Source organism: Cenococcum geophilum (assembly GCF_001692895.1).
Source record: "Cenococcum geophilum 1.58 unplaced genomic scaffold K441scaffold_108, whole genome shotgun sequence".
Taxonomy (NCBI): Eukaryota; Fungi; Ascomycota; class Dothideomycetes; order Gloniales; family Gloniaceae; genus Cenococcum; species Cenococcum geophilum.
This window is the reverse complement of record NW_027137666.1, coordinates 192,719-211,233: the sequence shown is the minus strand read 5'-3', so window position 1 is coordinate 211,233 and position 18,515 is coordinate 192,719. Positions and strand designations below refer to the sequence as shown.

Below are 18,515 nucleotides of genomic sequence, written 5' to 3'. Positions count from 1 at the left end.
ACTGCTATCTTAAAGACTCTTACCTATATAGAGCCTTCTAAAAGCTAGGATAAAGAGGAATTAAATATACCTACTACTTTACGCACTTTAAAGACACCAAGAACTATAAGGGAAATTAAATCTTTATATAATTAAATTAACAAATTAATAACCACACGACTTAACGGCCTGCTTAAGACTTTAACTTGGTAATGTCTTAAAAAGCTTTTTAAAGCTTTAATAGGCTTTATAACCGACTCCTATATCCAAAGAGAGGAAAATAAGAAATATTAAAGCTTTTGTATTAATAAGAAGTTAAGTAGGCAACTCCTTAGTAAGGGCAGAGTCCTTAGTCAGGAGGACGTTGATTAATTAAAATCTGAAAATCTACAGAAGCAGGAGGCCTCTGCATAAAAGTTAACTTAAAGGGAGTATAAGGAAGGAACGACTCTACCAGAGCTTGACATCGCTACGTTAAGCAGAGCCGTTCTAAACCCTAGTAAGTATAATTAAGATTAGGCTCACCTTTCTTATATATTTAGGTGTAATTCTCAGCCTACAAATAAGTGGATTAATGGGTTGTTAATCTGGAAGGGGACGTTATAGGAATGTGGTAGTCGCCCGTGCGATTGGTCGGCGCGCGGGTCTCTATCACCACTAAAACGTAGATAAATTATTTTAAGCAGTATTACAATCGAAATAGTGATATAAAAGCTTTAATTTGGTCTATTTGGAATATATATAAGCTCGTTGTTGATTTTATTATAAATGGATCAAATATCACCTGTATGTGGCTCGCTACGTGGGGTGGCTCGCTTCCTGGTCAGCTACGTTACTAAGCGAGGACCACATAATCTCAGGAAGCTCCTGTGGATGCCCACCCTCGCCCCTACCAACAGAACTTTGCCAGCTTCTCTTCATGTTCCGGTCCGAAAAAATTCGAAGTCTCATCCAAAACGCCATGCAGGAGGACGGGAGCTGAACCAATGCCCGTTCACGTACACGCCTCTATCAACCGCGCGTGTGATAAATACCGTAAAGGATGTCCATTCTAGATTCGCATTCTCAAAACGGCGAAGATGCTCATAATAGAGACGCTCGGGTTTGTAAGCAGCAGATGCTTGCGAAGATTATAGGCGATCCAATGGACTGGATCCCGAACGAAGGCAGGAGATTAGCTCAATCCAGGAGAACAGTAGCATTCGGGCCGCTGGAAACTAGCCAAACCAATCTACAAAGTTTGAAGAGCTATTCTTATTTGAAGGTCATCTCTTCGTTGGGAATGATTCCGGGGAGGTATTGGAGAAGGTTTGTGGCTAGTTTAAAGCCTCGCAGCTGTGCTGGAATACAGGACCGCACCAGTCTTTGAACTATGATTTAGCCCCCGTCGAGAAGAACCCTCCTTAAGCCCTATCGATTAACATGCCAGCATTCGTCCACTGGCAGTCCATAAGTGTAAAATAAGCCAGGCAGGGTAGGCTAATACGGCTGTGCGAGCAGTTTTCATGGCGAATTCGATGACATGTCGTTACGTGGACTGACGGATAGGCTACGCCTCGTGAGGAAGATTTTTGGGGATTATTTTGTCGTTGGGGCAGGACCGATCAAAAACTGATCTAAACTTTCGATCAGAAATTTCAAAACGGTTCGGTTTATGCTCAGTTCTGCAGGCACTGATTCATGGTCGGGATGATGGAGCACCGCACGTTGCAAAATAGATGCCATTAGAGGCGCCGAGAGGCCATTGATGTCACCACTGTATATGAGGTGAGACGCCGCATCAAGAAGATAAAGGAGAAGTTGGCGGTTCGATGAAGGTAGATTTCGTATCAGATCTTGATATACTGTTATCGCATTGCTACCCTCGATGCTTCCAATAGGTACTTTTCGGAAACTTTCGTATGCATCAAACCGGATGGTCGGTTCAGGAAGAGTCTCTAGATATAAGAGAAGAACCCCGACGGCATCGTGGACAGTGTAATCTATCCAATTAATGCCTTTCCCATAACTATCCGGAGTATCGAATATCTGTCTTAATTTTCTAACACGGGACGGGGTGCCTCTGTCCTGGAAGATCCCGTGTACGTGGTTACCTATCATAACCTATCAGTACCGCCACGATAATGAATCGGCTAAATTTATGAACATTATCTACAAACCTTTTTCTTTAATGTAGAGTCCGCATTTTGCTACGATAATAGGTAAGTATCCGTAGATGTGAGATTCTTGATTTCCATCAAGAATGCTGATGGCGACGTTTGCATATCGAAGACTTTGCCTAAGAGGGGTTCCAAATATTGCTACATCGGATTTGCTTTGGCCCTCCACCTTTTCCCCTACAAAAACCGAATGGTTAATAACGCACAGATATTTTAACATATTTGTATAGAAACTTACCATCTCTGATTGCATTGCTTTTTGAGGATGCTTTCAGCCAACCTCTAAGGTACCGTTGGCTAGGCACCGGATCAGATGATGATACGCCATTAGCATCGTGGGGTTTTCTCGTTGTTTGTTCCGACTCGTCCACCACACTAGAGCTGAAATGTTTGCTTATGCTGCCCGAATCGTCTATGGAAGGCTCCATGCTCTTTGCGCGCTCCGGGGTGAAGGAGACTCGCTTTCGAAAAAGGCGCCACTTTTTCTCTAATTTATCGGATTGATACGTTAACGATAGTCCATCCTTTCGCAACAGAAATAGCAGCTTACTTGAACGCGGGCCCTTGGCCTTGGGTGTTCCTAGGGTAACATCATGCTTTGGGTCTTCCGTTTCAGGTCTCAAAGGTACCTCCACCTTATCGCTGGGCTCGGATTTTGCTGCCGGCTGGCTATGATCATTTTGTACGGGATCTGTTATCAAATCGGAATCTTCGCCCCTAATAGGTATTGAGGTTTGATTTTCTTCCTGTGTCGTTTGGGGGTACTCCTTCCATTTTGAAACCCTGGGTCTAAGGAAACTATTAGCATTTTCTCTATGCGAGTACTTCGTTTAATGACGTACGGCACTGAGTTGCTCCGATAGACTACGGGAGGGTAATTATCGCGAAATTGTTTAGTGGATTCGTTCGATGCCTCACTGGGACGTCTCTGGGTGGTTCCTATTCTATCGATTCGGTGTTCTGGCTCTTGGTAAGCAGTCGGTAGTCCAGGAAGAGTCTTCCATCTTGGGCTACCCAGGCTAGCACCAACTCTGGGTAGCTTCAAGTCTGAAGAGGTCCGAGGAACGGGCAAAGTAGGCCTCAACGTACTTTCAGCAAGATTTTCGGGGTTCTCATCTAAATCTGAGGAACATATTGACACTCCTTCACTATTTAAAAGGAAGTCCTCTTGAAGAAGTGAGGTTGGTTGGGCAAGTTGAGGATAACTGGCTGAAGTGGATTGGATGGATAAAGGAAGACAGCTTTCCGTTCGGCTTGTTTCCGCAAACTCTCCGTCAAGGCTATCATGCGAATCCGATTCGCCGCCGACGAGACAGCATATACCACAGAACATGGTATCTGGCCGGCCATACTTGCCACCGTTAGTAATGCATGTAAAAAGCTGGGCTGCGGTCGCCCGCGAATGACGATTTTGAACTAGCATTTGGTTCACCCAGTCCAAAGCTTCGTTGTCGGATGAACTTTCGAGGGTCTCGAGCTTCGAGGTCCATTGGTTGGTTGCTTCCATGTTGCAGTTGATGTAGGGCTCGTGAGTGCCGTTTCTCTCGAAGAAGTCCTTCATTGAATCTAGTGTCAAGCTTTTGAGAACTAAGATCATTTCGAGGAAGACACATCCCAAGGACCAGATATCTGCGGAAGTATTTCGAGCATCGTAAGCAGCAACTTCAGGAGCAGAGTAACGACGCGTCATGTAGGTCATTCCTGATGTTGTGCTCCCGGTAGCATCCATGAAGTTACGAGATAAACCAAAATCTGTGAATAGAACATTCCCGCTCGCAATAAGGATATTCTGGGGTTTTATATCCTTGTGCCTGATGGATTGATCATGGAGATACTGGAGCGCATTAACTAGACACCCGAAGTAAGACCGTAAGTTGGACAGATCCTCAAGAGGCGACTTTCCAGATGACAGATCATCTGATATGCTTTTTAGGTATCTCGAAAGATCGGTATCTGCTACCGGAGACATTATGAGTCCAAGGTATGTAGGATCGGTGTAGCTACCGACGAACTCCACCATATGGTGGTGCTTCAAGCTCTTAACGATTTCAACTTCGGCCTTAAACCTTTTGAAAGCCTCCCTAGATTCATTACCGAAGACAACACGGCGTCTCATGCGTTTCAAGGCATACTCTTTATAGCTGATAAGGCTCACGATTCTGTCTACTTGACTGAACCCTCCACTTCCAAGCTTGCCTTTGATCTCGAACGGCAATGGATCGCCTTTGCCAAAGTGTCCATGTCTTCCATTCTCGCCCTTCTCTATCTCCACTGACTTTGTAATGACTAGTGATTGTGCTTTGACGATAGCCGCACGAACGAAAGGACGAAGAGTCTGAGGTAAACTTCTTGCTTCCACTGGGAACCAGTGATCCGTGAAGCCAAGCCCAATGAGCTCGTTGAGTAACTTTAATTGTCCGATTGTTCGCAGGACGATGTAGGTTCGAGGATATCGGCTCCAAGTCGTTTGATAATGCTTAAGGAGGTTTGAAATTTGCTGGATCTCGGAGTCTGTGTATGCTCTTTGTGCTACCTGCTGACCGGTATATGGTGCGACGAAGTAGGTAGCTAATCGGTCGCTAGGGCTGGTGTATAAGGTTGTTGTTTCATTGGACATGTTGTCCTATCAGTGTATTCTGTGTCTGCTCGGGGAGCAGTCGAAGGTCCTCAGGCTCGGAAGTACGGGCTACATGAAGCTTCTCCCCGAATTGCTTGGGCGCGCAGATAGTTTTACAGCTTTGTATTATTTGGGCAACTTTGTTCTTGCTGTACATTAGCTGACAACGACCGCGAGCCGTTGTGAGACCGTATATACACCATCTCGTCAATTCCGGTGGTTAGCGCAGCCACGTCTGCACGGCCCTTTTGTAGGGGAAGTTCCGGTATTTTTGCTGTTTAAGGGAAAGTAAGGCCGTGCGGACGTGGCTGCGCTAACCACCGGAATTGACGAGATGGTGTAGAGTACAACGATACACGCACAGACCATTGCGTTCGCAAGGCGTCGAGTCGGGGCTGAATAATCCAGCTTCGAAAAAGGGCACAAGTTACTTTGCATTACATCAATTGGCCTTTAGTCAAGATGGTTAAAATTGCGCTAAAAGTTGCAATCCTAACTTTACGCGTTCATTTTGGAATTACTAGTGAGGACAAATGCGAATAGTGGGTTCACTTTGACATCCAGCCAAATTTCATTTAGTCAGTCCAAGGACCCTACTTACATCGCTTTCGAAGCATTTCCAGCTAGTAAATCTGCTTCCATGGTTTCCCAAATACTTGGAGCCTTTGGCTCGTAGCCAAGCAGCTTGGGCGCTCTTTCTGCTTTGCTCCTGGAATTAGCTGCAAACATATGCCTACCTATGCTTGGGTAGTGTCTGCTCTTTATCATGGTATCAACCTGATCAATCGAAACTTGTTTGAGCTCTTCCTGCTGGATGAGACCGTGCTTCTTGAGGATTTTACCGGCAGCTTTCGCGATATCAAGCTGAGAGGCTTCCTGGCTGGAGGTGAAGTAATGCCCTACCAATTATAAGTATGGTTCAGACGATGGTGCATTTACGGTTGAAGGGCATATACCGTCTTGCCCCAATCTGCACTCCCACCCCCAGATACAGCAGCTTCGGATATACGGTCATGAGGTCCTCAGTATGCACCCAGCTCCTCGTATTCGTCCCCTCTACTACATAAAATGGAGCTCCAACCTTAATTTCATTCAAGAATTCGGGCATGTAGATACTCTGTGTCCTACCTAAACCCCATCCTGACCCGTAAATATCTGGTGGGCAGACGATTGCCGGATTTAGCCTGTCGCCGTGCGCTGCAGCTGCCGCTTGTATAATCTTATCGACGTTACGATGAAGTGCATTGTCTGGAAGAGAATTTATTGCTTCGATGTCCGAGACGTCTGACCAAACTTTTGGGTTCAATTTCCCTATACATGTAGGGTCTCGCCAATCCGCAATTATTTTGGTGCCACCGAGGTGGACGAGGAAGGAGGGAGAGGAGCGTCGGAGGAGGCTGGCAATTAGGGCTTTGATACTGCCTTCATGGTCGGAGTTGCCATTATCTATACTTCATGTATCAGTATCAATTTCTGCTAGAGGGTTCTACTCAATTACGTGCGGACGACAACATTCGCCTGTGATGCAGCTTCAGAGATAATGTCAAAGCTGTCATAGTCGCCCTTGACGATCTCGACTTTGGGGTAGCATTCGTTGAATTATTCGGGAACATTACGGAGCAAGACGGTGATGTCGTATTCATGGCACTTGGTAATGAGAGTATCTAGTATGGTACCGCCAATGTAGCTAGTTCCGCCAGTCCTCAACGATAGAAGTGAGCTATGGGATGATTAATTATCGGGTAGGTTTACATACAGAAATATTCTTGAATACATTTTCATGTGGTAGTATGCTTAGGAGAAATTCTTGCAAATAGTATAAACAATGCAAATGAGAATTTTAAAGCGAACGACAATGTGAGAGAACCGAGAGTCTACTATTCCCATATGGTCATGAAGCGTTCAATTAATCAGCGTCTCCACTGCGGGCTATTATTCAGCCGACAATCTACAATGGCAAAGTCTCCGATGTGAGCAGGAGTACGTGGGGTTCCATTGATGGGAGACGTCAAGATATTCTGGCCGGCGGGTGGGCTTGATTTGTGAGCCGGTTTATATGCGTCGAAAACTCCCCGCGAACTTCAATATGTTGTATCGCTGGAAAAAACATATTTTCTTTCACTATAAAGCCCACAAGTCTTAATATGAGCTCTAACGGAAGTGCCGATGGCAAGAAGGACAGCATCTGCATCACTTAACCGCCTGATTAGGAGCACCCCTGATGGAGAAAATCAATTTCTTGTTGGCAGTGCATAGTTCGGACAAGTAATCCTAAGTAAATCCAACAAGTATAAAGAGACTCTGTTCGATGGTAAAGTATTAGTTGAAGGTTTGAATCTGAGTCAGAGAGCCATCCGAGCGTCGCACCGGATTGAAAAGACTGGTTCCGTGGGAGGCTATTGCAATTTCTAATATAGTTGACAAAGTACTCTTCGAATGGTCTTTATGGAATTATTAGACAGATTATTGCAAGTATGGACGAAGATATATACAAGAGCAAGCTCTTGGTGCCAAGCTGAGTAAAAGAAAAGAATATTTTTATTGCACTGCCAAGCCAAGCCAAAGAAATGAATGTTTTTTTATTGCACCGCCAAGCCGAGTAAAAGAAATGAATATTTTTATTGCACTGCCAAACCGAGTAAAAGAAAAGATTTTTTTTATCCCACCACCAAGCCAAGCAATAGGTATTTTTATTGTGGTGCCCAGTAGAAAATGCATATTTTTAGATAGACAAAGGGTATTTTCATCGCATTGCTAAAGCGAGCTGTCACAATTGCTATATGTATCAAGTTGTTTGATCGTCCTCTCTATCGAACAATATGCCTTTTGGCTCCACGCCGTCACATGGGCGATAGGAAAACTTATTTTTATAGCAATGCCAAGGCGAGCGATAGAAAAACATAGTGCTAGGCTAAGTAATAGAGAAACATATTTTTATTAAGTGATATGAATAGAGGGGGGTTTGGTGCGTTGGGTCGTGGCCGGAATTTGGGGGACAGCAGTATTTAACTTCCGGCCCCAACGCACCAACCCAGAAGTATTTTTATTGCATTGCCGAGGCGAGCAATAGGAAAATATATTTTTATTGCAGTGCCAAGCAAAGTAATAGAAAAAGAATATTTTTATTGAGGTGATGGGAAAATCGGTATTTTAATTGATTCTCGCTTACCGACGTTACGCCGACTCCACCGCTCTGGCCGAAACTTTTTTCCTCTGCAAATCCAGCACCAATATCATTCTTCGAGTTAAACCTCGCAATGGCGGCCTCTGAAATTGAATCGAAAAAGCGCAAGAGAAAGCACCGAAGCAGCAAAGCCGATGGTGTTACTCCTACCAAAACTGCCGACGTATCAGCGGATCTTGCGCCCTCCAATACCGAAATTTCAGAACTAGCGAAGACGAAGCCCCGCAAAAAGGCTAAGAAGGAACATACGTCTGAGCGTGAGGAAGTAGTTGGTGAATCACAAGACGAGGAGGAGAATGAAGGCGAGCTAAATCAGGAACTGAAAAGGGTGGCTGCTGAAAAAAGTGTAGCGACCGTTGATGGTTCAGAAGCATCTGATCAAGAGGAAAACGAGAAGGAGCAAGAGCACACTCAAAATAATGGAAACGGATTGGAAGTGCCTTCAGACTTGCCCTCTTCTACCGCGTTGTCCCTTCCGAACACCACACCCGATCCCCAGAAGTTCTCCGAGCTCAATCTCAACGATAAGACGATGCAGGCAATTAAGGATATGGGTTTCAAAACCATGACTGAGATACAGCGTCGCGGAATACCTCCGCTAATGGCAGGAAAGGATGTGCTTGGTGCGGCCAAGACAGGGTCGGGGAAGACTTTGGCTTTCCTGATTCCCGCCGTGGAGATGTTAAGCGCACTTAGGTTTAAGCCGCGAAACGGTATGGCTGTCTGATTTTTTTTATACTCTCTGGCGGTGGGGAAATGCTAATTGGAACAGGAACTGGCGTTATCGTAGTATCGCCAACTCGAGAGCTAGCCCTCCAGATCTTTGGCGTTGCAAGAGAACTACTGGCCCACCACTCGCAGACATATGGTATCGTCATCGGAGGCGCTAATCGAAGAGCCGAAGCTGAAAAGCTTGTAAAGGGTGTTAACCTTCTTATTGCAACGCCTGGTCGTCTCCTCGATCATCTCCTGAACACACAAGGATTCATTTACAAGAATTTGAGGGCACTAGTCATTGACGAGGCGGACCGAATATTGGAAGTTGGATTTGAGGATGAAATGAGGCAAATTATCAAGATTCTGCCAAAGGAAGATAGACAGACAATGCTGTTCTCGGCTACACAAACAACCAAAGTTGAAGACTTGGCTCGGATATCACTCCGCCCTGGACCGCTGTATATCAATGTCGACTACCGAAAGGAGCATAGCACAGTCGAGGGGCTTGAGCAAGGCTACGTCATCTGCGATTCCGACATGCGCTTTCGATTACTCTTCTCATTCCTCAAGAAGCACCAGAAAAAGAAGATAATTGTATTCTTCAGCAGCTGTAATTCGGTCAAGTTTTACGCGGAATTGCTAAATTATATTGATCTACCAGTACTAGATTTGCATGGCAAGTTGAAACAGCAAACGCGAACCAACAGATTCTTTGAATTCTGTAATGCTTCTTCTGGAACGCTTATTTGCACCGACGTTGCTGCCCGTGGCCTTGATATTCCTGAGGTCAACTGGATTATTCAATTTGATCCGCCTGATGATCCACGAGATTATATCCATCGCGTTGGTCGGACAGCCCGTGGAGCAAACGGCAAAGGCAGGAGTCTGATGTTCTTACTTCCCTCTGAAGTAGGATTCCTGAAGCTTTTGAAGGAGGCGAGAGTACCGCTTGTGGAATTTGAGCTTCCAGCCAACAAGATCCTAAACATTCAGTCACAGTTGGAGACTCTGATCGGGAAGAACTACTATCTTAACAAGGTAGGCTTTGTACACGCAATCACGAATAACTTCGCTCGATTTTCTGCTAACATCTAGAAATTATAGTCTGCTAAAGACGGATATCGATCTTACTTGCAAGCATACGCTTCCCATAGTCTGCGATCGGTCTTCGATGTGCACAAGTTGGATTTGGTGAAAGTCGCAAAGTCATTTGGTTTCCAAACACCACCAAGAGTTGACATCACTTTAGGCGCAAGTTTAAGCAGGGATAAGAAGACGGAGGGAAGGAGAGCGTATGGAAGTCAGCCAAAGCAAGGGAAAAGACCATTTCAGCGGAAAAGAATCGAACGCTGATGCTGGAACGGAGTTTCAATCTGATTATCCGAGAGCTAGAGCTGCAGGGGTACTAGGTAGATGCATGTCCATATTCCGTTCGACCGGTGAGCTGTGGCGCATTACGGCGCCCGCGTTAAATATGTCGGTACATTTGCGGAGAAAGTTGTGTGAACTCTTGCTGTCAATAAACTCGGTGTGATTTAATTCTCGGGTGAAAATTTCTCAGCCGTTATTCGACGAGAACTAATTGGGTAGCACTTGCATATTGATACTCCGCACATGGCAGAAGAAGGCTGAAAAAAGTAGGTCACTGGATAGAGCCTCGCTGCTGAGTTGTCAAGCGCAAAATATTCAGACCAATCAGGGCCACGGCGCTCCTACAGCTTCAGCTTGGACCAAGGACCTTAGGGTCGTCCCGGAAACCTTACCAAAGGACTTTGGGGCATTCCTGCTGACACACCCCGGTAAACATGACGACGACGAGGGAGCAGTGTGAGACAAACGGCAGCGAGAAGAGCAGCATGGAGGGCGGCATGGAGAGCAGCATGGAGAGCAGCATGGAGAGCAGCAGGTCGTCGTTTGCGCGGTGAGTGCTTCCACAGCCAGCGCCTGAATGTGAACAGCTTGCGCCTGAAATACGGCTTGAGCAGAGGAATACAGTGATATAAAAATAAATAATAAGTGCCCCGTTATGCGGGTCGAGGTCGCCCAGCCACCGCGATTGTCAACACCCAATCGACGACAGACCTGCGCATCGTGATGGATTCGTGTTGGCTGTCGTGGCCAGCCTGTGCCGCTGGTGGTAATGTTGATAAGTAAAGGGAAGAAGTCCAGTCCGCCGCTCCGAAAGGCTCGCTTTGGATGCAGCATGCAGGAGCTGCAGGAAGTCCTATCCCCGTATCTTGGTGCCTCGAACTGATAGCGGCGGTAGATAAAATGTAGGCCTGGGCAATGGAGTTGAGTGGCGGGTACCTCGACAGGCCTGTCTGGCGTGACGCTCGTCGGCAAATGCACCGCCTTTTCATGCGCCTTTTCGTGATGGATCGCACCGCTGAAGCCCCCTCATTGACTGGCCAGAGCGTTTGTTGTTGTTCGTGTCTCCTAGCACCCAGCACCGGGCCAATTGCGTCCTACCCTTGCGACGCCCACCATCGCTGGCCCCAATATTGAGCCGCTAGATTCGTTTGCGCTGCTCAACTGCCCTGTTTCTTTTGCGCATCCCCAAACCTCCACCACCGAGCAACCACCCCGGCTCTGCCTCCCTCGACCACCTTTCTTCCTTTTCATCGAACCCCCCCTTCCGGCAACCTTTGCACGGCCACTGTAGCGAGACCATCCCAGGCCCGACCGCCCACCGGCGCTCTTCTGAGCCTTCACGGCCTCGAGTTACTGCGTTATCCTCGCTCGGCTCAGGCTCTCAGCACCCAGCGGACAGCGCATCAAACTTTGCCCACCAAAGCCAATTCCTCAACGACTCTCATAACGGCGGATACCCAGCAACATCTCCCCCCTCAGAGTAGTCCGATAATGTATTGAACGCAACTCGACTACGAGGCATAATCATCGGGTCAGAGGTGGTAACTAATTGGCTGGCTCCAAGTCGTTCCTGCATTTGCATAGCTGTTTTGCAAAGACGGGACACGCCGCGCAATTCAGTAATTGTCCGACCGTTCAGTCTTACACTCTTTAATCCCTATCGCCTTCTTTGGTGAAGGCAGGCCGCAACTCTTCGACACCTTCAAACGCCAAGCGAAAAAAACAAACTGCCTTCCATGTATCCATCCACACAGGAGACCACTTGAACCTAACTCGGACTATACACAATGGGCCTGGACACCCGCAAACCACCCTTGCCAGCTCCTACGGAACCTTCAGTCCTAAGCTCCATTGACAACGACACTACCCTCGGGGACGATCTTGCCACGGACGTCTCCCGCCGCACTGACAAGACCTCATATTCTGTGCCAGAAGACGGCAGCCCTGTCACGATAACTACTGCTAAGAGGGACTCTCTACTTCGTGGATCACACCCGTCGCAGACATCGCTACTGATCGAATACTTCGAGGGAGGAAAATCGGACGGCAAAGTACGCTCTCGACCAAGCGTCCGAGTACGAGTCACGCCATCTTCACATAGGAAGAACAATACTGCAAACGACCATATTCAGATTACGCAGACAAATAAGAATACTAGGAAGCCTTCGTATACCAGGCGCATTTCGCTGAGCAGCAAGCGCGAAGAAACTGTATCTCAGCCTACGGAGTTTTCGTACTCTGAAGATTCCCACGTTTCCGGACGCCCACCAGTCGAGGTTGAGGTGTTGCAGGACTATAGCGACTTATCGAGGTCGGATCTCTCTCAAGGTCGGTTCATCCCTACTGCCTCGGATATCTCTTCTATGCCCCCTGATAGCATGCTTGAAGGAGAACCAATTCTACAAACCCTACAACGACGCCGCAGCCGAAGCCTCGAAAGGGAAGAAACCACCAACACGAAGGATACACTCAAGGCGCCATCTCGGAGGCGCAGTCGAAGCTTAAGCAAAGAGCGAATTACGCAGAGAGTCATGGAGAAACTAGCAAGCAAGCCAATCGAGACTGGAGACAGAAGTACGCCTACCAAGAGGCGGGAAAGAAGAGTTAGCCGAGAAGAGCTGTCAGAGGCCGGGAAGTCCCCGCGACGCAAGTCAAGTAGGGGACATCGTGACGAGGAGCCTGTCAGTGGTACGGATTCTAGTTTGGTGTCTTCAAACGTCCATCGGCGATCCGGTGACGCCCATTCGGTCAAATCAGGAATTTCGGCAACCTCTTCAATTAACAATCCGAAATTGCTACAGACTGTCGAAGACGCCATCAAACGGCTCATCCTTCCCGAGCTAGAGGCGTTGAAGGAGGAGCAACGGACACAACAGAATAGAAGCAAGTTTGAGCGTATTTCACGAGATAGCGCATTCGAATCTGTGCCATCAGCAAGCTCTCGTGACACTTCCAGACGACGAGTTTCAAAGTCTTCGAGCGCCCCAAATGTGTCTGTGCCAAAGCCTAAAGTTGTTCTTAATCGTGATGGTAATGACCCTGGCATTGTGCTCTCCAGCAACTCTAGTAGAAAGGATCGGCGGTCAAGCAGAGGCTCAGAACACAGCTATGACCGGCCCGGATCTAGAGAATTAACTGTGCGTGAGGGGGAACGAGTGCGACACAAAAAGAGCAAGGACCGACATCACTCCAGAGATGTGGCTGGTGCAGGGCTCGCAGGAGCAGTTCTCACAGCTGCCGCACTTAGGCATCACAACTCTCAAGAATATAGCGGCGAAAAAAGGGAAAGGAGAAGGCACAGTAGGGGCAGTCGAAGCCGATCTGCAAGCGTTGCAGAGAGCATCGAAGAGAAGTATCAGGAAGAGAGTGTTCCGCCTATGCCGCTGATGAAGAGTGAGCTTCAAGGATCCGAATTAACTCGAGAGTCTATACTGTCAGCTGAAACAGAGCGTCCGCTTTCAAGGTCATCGAGAGGCACTGAGACTGCCGTTCGGGAAGTGTCTCGTGGATCTCCTCGTCAAGTCACTTCACCGACTCCCAGAACACCAACCAGGACGCCTGTTGCCTTACAACGAGGTCTGTATACCTTCCACAGCAACCGCTCACAGGGTGACATCAGTTTGCCGAGGGAGAAGAGTGACCAAAGCATTTCATCTAAGGGTAGGGTAGCCGCCATTACGGCTAGCCTAGGCGGCGCCGCGAGCACTGCTGCATTGGCAAAAGAGCGTGCAATCGAGGGTAGGGAGGAGCATGTCTCTCAGTATGAATATGTGGAGCAAACTCCAACAAGAGAGCTCAGTCCCGTTCAAAGCATTGCCAGTTTCAGAGAAGAAGACAATGTCGTCCAGAGAAACGTCCGATCTGTCCACAGCGCAGCCTCACTCTCCTCATCCAGGCTCAGAAATCAACGCAAAGAATCTAGCCTTTCAATTGAATCATTCGAGTCGCCGACAAGTACGAAGGTGGCTCGGGCTAGAGAGCGGCCTCAAGGCATCAACCTCGAGAAGGGCAGAGAGACCCTGGGAGAAGATATTATGCACGATTCTCCTCGAGCAGACACTCCCGGAGACGCTGAAGAATTCTTTGCTGAAAACCACGAACAAAATGAGATGTATCGGAGAGACCTGGAGAATGATAGCCAACGTGGCTCGCCAACCGTCAATTACAAACATCTGACTAGCTATACCGATGACAGTGCAGAAGGCCAGTATCTAGATAGGGTCTCACTGGGACAAGATATTCGTGGCATTGGAGCCAATCCGGAATATGTCCACACTCCTCTCGCTGTAGAGTCGGCTGTTGCATCACTTCACGAACCATCCGCGGTCAGTGTCCGTTCATCGCAGTCCAGCCCTCTGAAGAGGGGCGCTTCACCGGTCAGTTCTCTTCACCAAGATTCATTGGTCGAACGACAACATTTGTCCTCAGAGGGAGATACTCTCACTGGGTACCAGGATACTCCGAGTAAAGAGCGATGGGGACCCTTAAATGATCAAGCGCAGACTCTCTCAGACAGATCTCAGCAAGAGCGTACAGCTGTTAACTCACCACACCAAAGCATATCTCGTTCCATTGACGAGCCCGTCAAGCTAGGGGCAAGCGCTTTCCCTATAGCAGATGATCTTATGCCCGAAATGGGCTACGGCCTTGATAGTGAGTCTGAAGTTACGACGAACCCCTCTATAATTCAGGGTCCTCTAGGAGGCCAAGAATACCACGATCGAAACTGGCACGCTGAGCCAACCCCACCCATGTCCGCCGCCGACATGCTTATTGGACAGGAGGACAGGCTACAAACCTCTAGCCATGGAGAAAAGGCGGCTGCTATCAGTGTGGGAGTAGGTGCGGCGGCCATCGCGGCGGCTGCTGCGGCCCGCATTCAGCAAGAGAAAGAAGAGGCAGCAGAGCAGCACGATCGGGATTACCAGCCTTCCATGGAAGATGACTATGACCTGGGGCTTGACCAGAGCTATAGCAACCAACCGAATGTATATGCTCCCAAAGAACTCAGCCCTGCTAGCCCAGCCTTATGGAAAGACGAAGGATATCAGTCCGCCAATCAGCCTGGAGGTATCACCCCAGAGTATCAAAGTCGCTCCAAGCTCTTCGATGATGATGGAGTGGGTGATTACGATGATGATCTGGGCCTGGACGATCCGTTCATGAGCAAAGGCAAGCACGCTCGGCATTTCAGCGGCAACTCTCATGGCATGGCTTCTCCGCTGTATGACAGTGCAACTGGTAAGGGTATCGATCGCATCCAGTCCAAGGATGTTATTGCACTGATGGACCATCTCACCGTTCGCGATGCCCAGCGCAATGCTCGCGACACCGAGATTCTGGTGACACTTGTGCGGAGTGCTGCGGAGATGCGAACTTCCTTCGAAGAAATGAAGAAGTTTGTTGCCGAGCAGGACCGCTTGATCATGGCTTCTACCGACAAGAGGGTCGATATGGTCGAGCAAAGACTCTTACAAGGACCACGACCTCAACCTCTCGGATCTCCTCGCCAACCCAGGCAAAGATCTACTGAGGACATGGGTGACGTTCAGTCTCGGAAGAAGAATGTCTTCAGGCGGGCCTTGAAGGGCTTGAGCATGAGGAGTTCCAATGATCTAGCGAAGATAGAGGAGATGCTCATGCAACTGTTGGGCGAAGTTGAGGGGCTGAAAGAATCACAGTCAATGCAACGACAACAGACTCGGTCGAACAGTCTGAACTCTTATGAGAATCTGAGGGCTGGTTACGAACCTGAAGGCCATGCTGGAACATCATCACCAAACCATTCCGGTTACCTTTCCAATCCTTCCTCGCGAAAAGTGGATGGAATGCATTCTGGCTACGACGGCCGTCGGAGATCAGAACACCGCATCAGCACTGTCCTGGAAGGCGATGAGGAGCTTGAGGAACATGAAGCGCACGTCCTGGACAACCAGTTTGAGAACAACGAACGACTTCTCACTCCCACACAAGAGGTGCGACGCAACAATTCTCTGCCACAGGAGACGCCACCGTCGGCTTCCCAGCCTTTCCAGGGAACGCAAAGCCAAGAAAATACCCCCAAGCGGAAGCATAAATCCAACAGCTCCTCCATCTTTGGCTTCCCTAAAAATCTCTCCCGTTGGTCTAAGACTACTGCATCCACTGTCCCTGATAGTGCGGGTCGAACGAGTGGTTCCCGGGATAAGCGTCCATATTCTGATGCGTCCCGCTCAGGCTCTAATCTCAACGTAAATTACTACGATGAGAGCCACCAGTACGAGGTCCATGAAGATGACCGTCTAAGGTCAACAACCAGCTTGCACGGCTCACAGCGCGGCGCTACCCAAGCTCGCCCACCGTCCCCGCTTATACCTGAGCAAGGACACCAGCAAGGACACCAGCAATCGCGTGACTTTGAGCCTGAGCTCGATGACCCTAAATACCAGGCCCACCGCAACTCACTAAACTTAATGCATCCACAGCCCAGGCCGGGCCCTACCCATCGCCACCAATCGCACCTCGAATCTCAAGCCCAAGTTTTCGAGCCTGTAGCTTCTCCCGATTTCGATCAGTGGGGCTCAAATCCTTCTCTCGCCCGGAACAGACTCAGCGGGGGAGGTGCGAGTGCAGGCGCTGGAAATCTCTCGCCCATCTCGTCTGACGGCGGTTATTCGCAGCACTCGGCAGCCGAGCAGGCCGCCCCGCCCCGTCCGGCGAAGAACAGGGACGATGGTCCCTTAGTCCCACAGCAGCCGTTAGCAGGCCAGGGCCAAACGCGGCAGATGTACTCCAGCCCAGGTGGGCTAGGAAGCCAGGGCCAGCTGACGCCGCTTGCGCCAATTCAGGAAGTGAGGTACAGTTTGGAGACTGACACGGGACATCACGTAAGCTTGCCCTTAGCGCACCCCACCATCCACCACCCACCACATGTTCAGCGGTAATCAGCTAACTGGTGTACCAATGCAGTACTCACCCACTCCCTCTCCTCGCCCCAACCAGAACCTCTCGGCCAAGAACGCGGTCAACAGCCCCCAGCGCAAGATCACGGGACCGCGCCCAATGGGCAGCAGGAGTCCAAGTGGACAGCCGGTGTCGCAGCAGCAGCAGCACGGTTCGTTCGATAATACAGGGACGGTGCGCAGAAAGCCGATCGCGCGAAGTGCGGGTATGTAATTTTCTTCCCTTTTTCGTTAGATAGCCGCGGTATGTAAGTCCGATAGGCGGTTGTGGAGGAGAGGGAAGTGTGCGGTGCGGATCGAAGAGGAGACACCGGCTGACGCTCGCACCCGGTGTTGTAGATCTGGAGAGTCTGGAGAGCTATCGGAGCAGTTTGGAAAGCGAGACTTTTTGAGCACTGAGCGATGAGCGTTGAGCGTTGAATTTCCGCGAGCCCTCCTTCCAAGCACATGCTTTGTTGGAGGGGTTCTGGCACGGCGATTGCGGCGCGGAGCGGGATCTGAGGAAGGGGAGGAAAGAAGGGAGGGAGGGATGGAACGAGGGATACTCACGGTCGCTTTGGCATAGCATGGCTTCGGTTTGACATATGGCACGGCATGGCATGAGGAACCTTGGCTTTTGTTTTAAATGACTCTTATATGATTGTGCAGGTTTGGCAATGGTACTACTGCTTTTAGTGAGGGCGTGGGATGACCTTTTCTCTCTTCTTTGAAGATCTAACCGGTGTTATGGTTCGGGGATGCGTGCTTTTGTTTACGGTTCGCTATAAAAAATAGGAGGGAATGAGGAGGGACTGAGAATATTGATGTGGCTGGGGAGGTGATGAGAGGGTTGGTGAAAGCGGTCATGTTCGTATGTGTAGATCTCGTCGTAGTCGGGGTTTAATGGAGTAGGTTGTGCTATTTGACTCTGCTCTGTGGTGCATTGTGCTATGGTGTGTACTATTTTATGCAGGAATATGTGTCACGAAGTGAAACCTAAGAATGCCTGATCCAGGAAAAAGGTTCTAATTGAGGATGGATAGAGGTGCTGTAGTGAATTACCTACTGCTAAATAACGGTTCCGGGCAGAATAAATTCGCATTGTGTAGACGAAACCCTTAAGCACCTCTTTAACCAGTTTAACTGACCATACTCATCGTGACTATCACTTGGCCTTTCTGAGCCATCAATACCATCCCGGACTCGCAGTCTCGTCATAAGTCTATAAGCTTACTTGCAGCTGAAGCGGAGTTAGGGGATCCCGCATGGTCCATGGCTCGAAGCATGAATTTCATCTTGAGCCTGGAATGACCTCGGCATAGCCGTCCCCATCTATTAAGCGCTTGTAGAATGAATTTCTTTTTTGCTTCATGATATGAAACCATAGCTTAAAGTCTAACACTCTTGCGAACCGTCAAGAGTATTCGTAATTCGGCCAATAGACTGCTTGATGGCACTGCTGTAACGCGGAAGCATTGTGCGGTAGGCTCCGTGAAGGTACGGCGCTTGGTCCAAGAATTCCTCGATTTTGCTGGCGCCCACGCAAATGCGTCTCTGTTTCTTGCTAC

General features: G+C 48.8%; 4 protein-coding genes across 4 annotated transcripts; 2 read left to right on the top strand and 2 right to left on the bottom strand.

Annotated features, from left to right (window-relative positions):
- Window positions 1–1,452: 1,452 nt before the first annotated feature.
- K441DRAFT_23404 (uncharacterized protein) lies at window positions 1,453–4,935 on the bottom strand. Its single transcript, XM_067640668.1, has 5 exons — window positions 2,981–4,935; window positions 2,689–2,927; window positions 2,377–2,625; window positions 2,139–2,315; window positions 1,453–2,072 (listed from the first exon to the last, which is right to left on the bottom strand). Exons 1-5 carry the CDS (start codon window positions 4,753–4,755, stop codon window positions 1,558–1,560), a joined length of 2,955 nt encoding a protein of 984 aa, XP_067496347.1. The 5' UTR covers window positions 4,756–4,935; the 3' UTR covers window positions 1,453–1,557.
- A 417-nt stretch (window positions 4,936–5,352) lies between these two features.
- Window positions 5,353–6,531, bottom strand: K441DRAFT_691461 (NAD(P)-binding protein; the record flags this gene model as incomplete). The annotated part of the gene is made up of 5 exons (XM_067652486.1): window positions 5,353–5,631; window positions 5,765–6,201; window positions 6,258–6,327; window positions 6,367–6,457; window positions 6,512–6,531. 5 exons carry the CDS (start codon window positions 6,529–6,531, stop codon window positions 5,353–5,355), a joined length of 897 nt encoding a protein of 298 aa, XP_067496346.1.
- A 1,481-nt stretch (window positions 6,532–8,012) lies between these two features.
- On the top strand, window positions 8,013–10,009 carry K441DRAFT_597417 (DEAD-domain-containing protein; the record flags this gene model as incomplete). The annotated part of the gene is made up of 3 exons (XM_067645063.1): window positions 8,013–8,652; window positions 8,712–9,694; window positions 9,761–10,009. 3 exons carry the CDS (start codon window positions 8,013–8,015, stop codon window positions 10,007–10,009), a joined length of 1,872 nt encoding a protein of 623 aa, XP_067496345.1.
- A 1,805-nt stretch (window positions 10,010–11,814) lies between these two features.
- Window positions 11,815–17,360, top strand: K441DRAFT_597464 (uncharacterized protein; the record flags this gene model as incomplete). The annotated part of the gene is made up of 3 exons (XM_067645068.1): window positions 11,815–16,893; window positions 16,976–17,168; window positions 17,308–17,360. The coding sequence occupies 3 exons, from the start codon at window positions 11,815–11,817 to the stop codon at window positions 17,358–17,360; spliced, it is 5,325 nt and encodes a 1,774-aa protein (XP_067496344.1).
- Window positions 17,361–18,515: the final 1,155 nt, after the last annotated feature.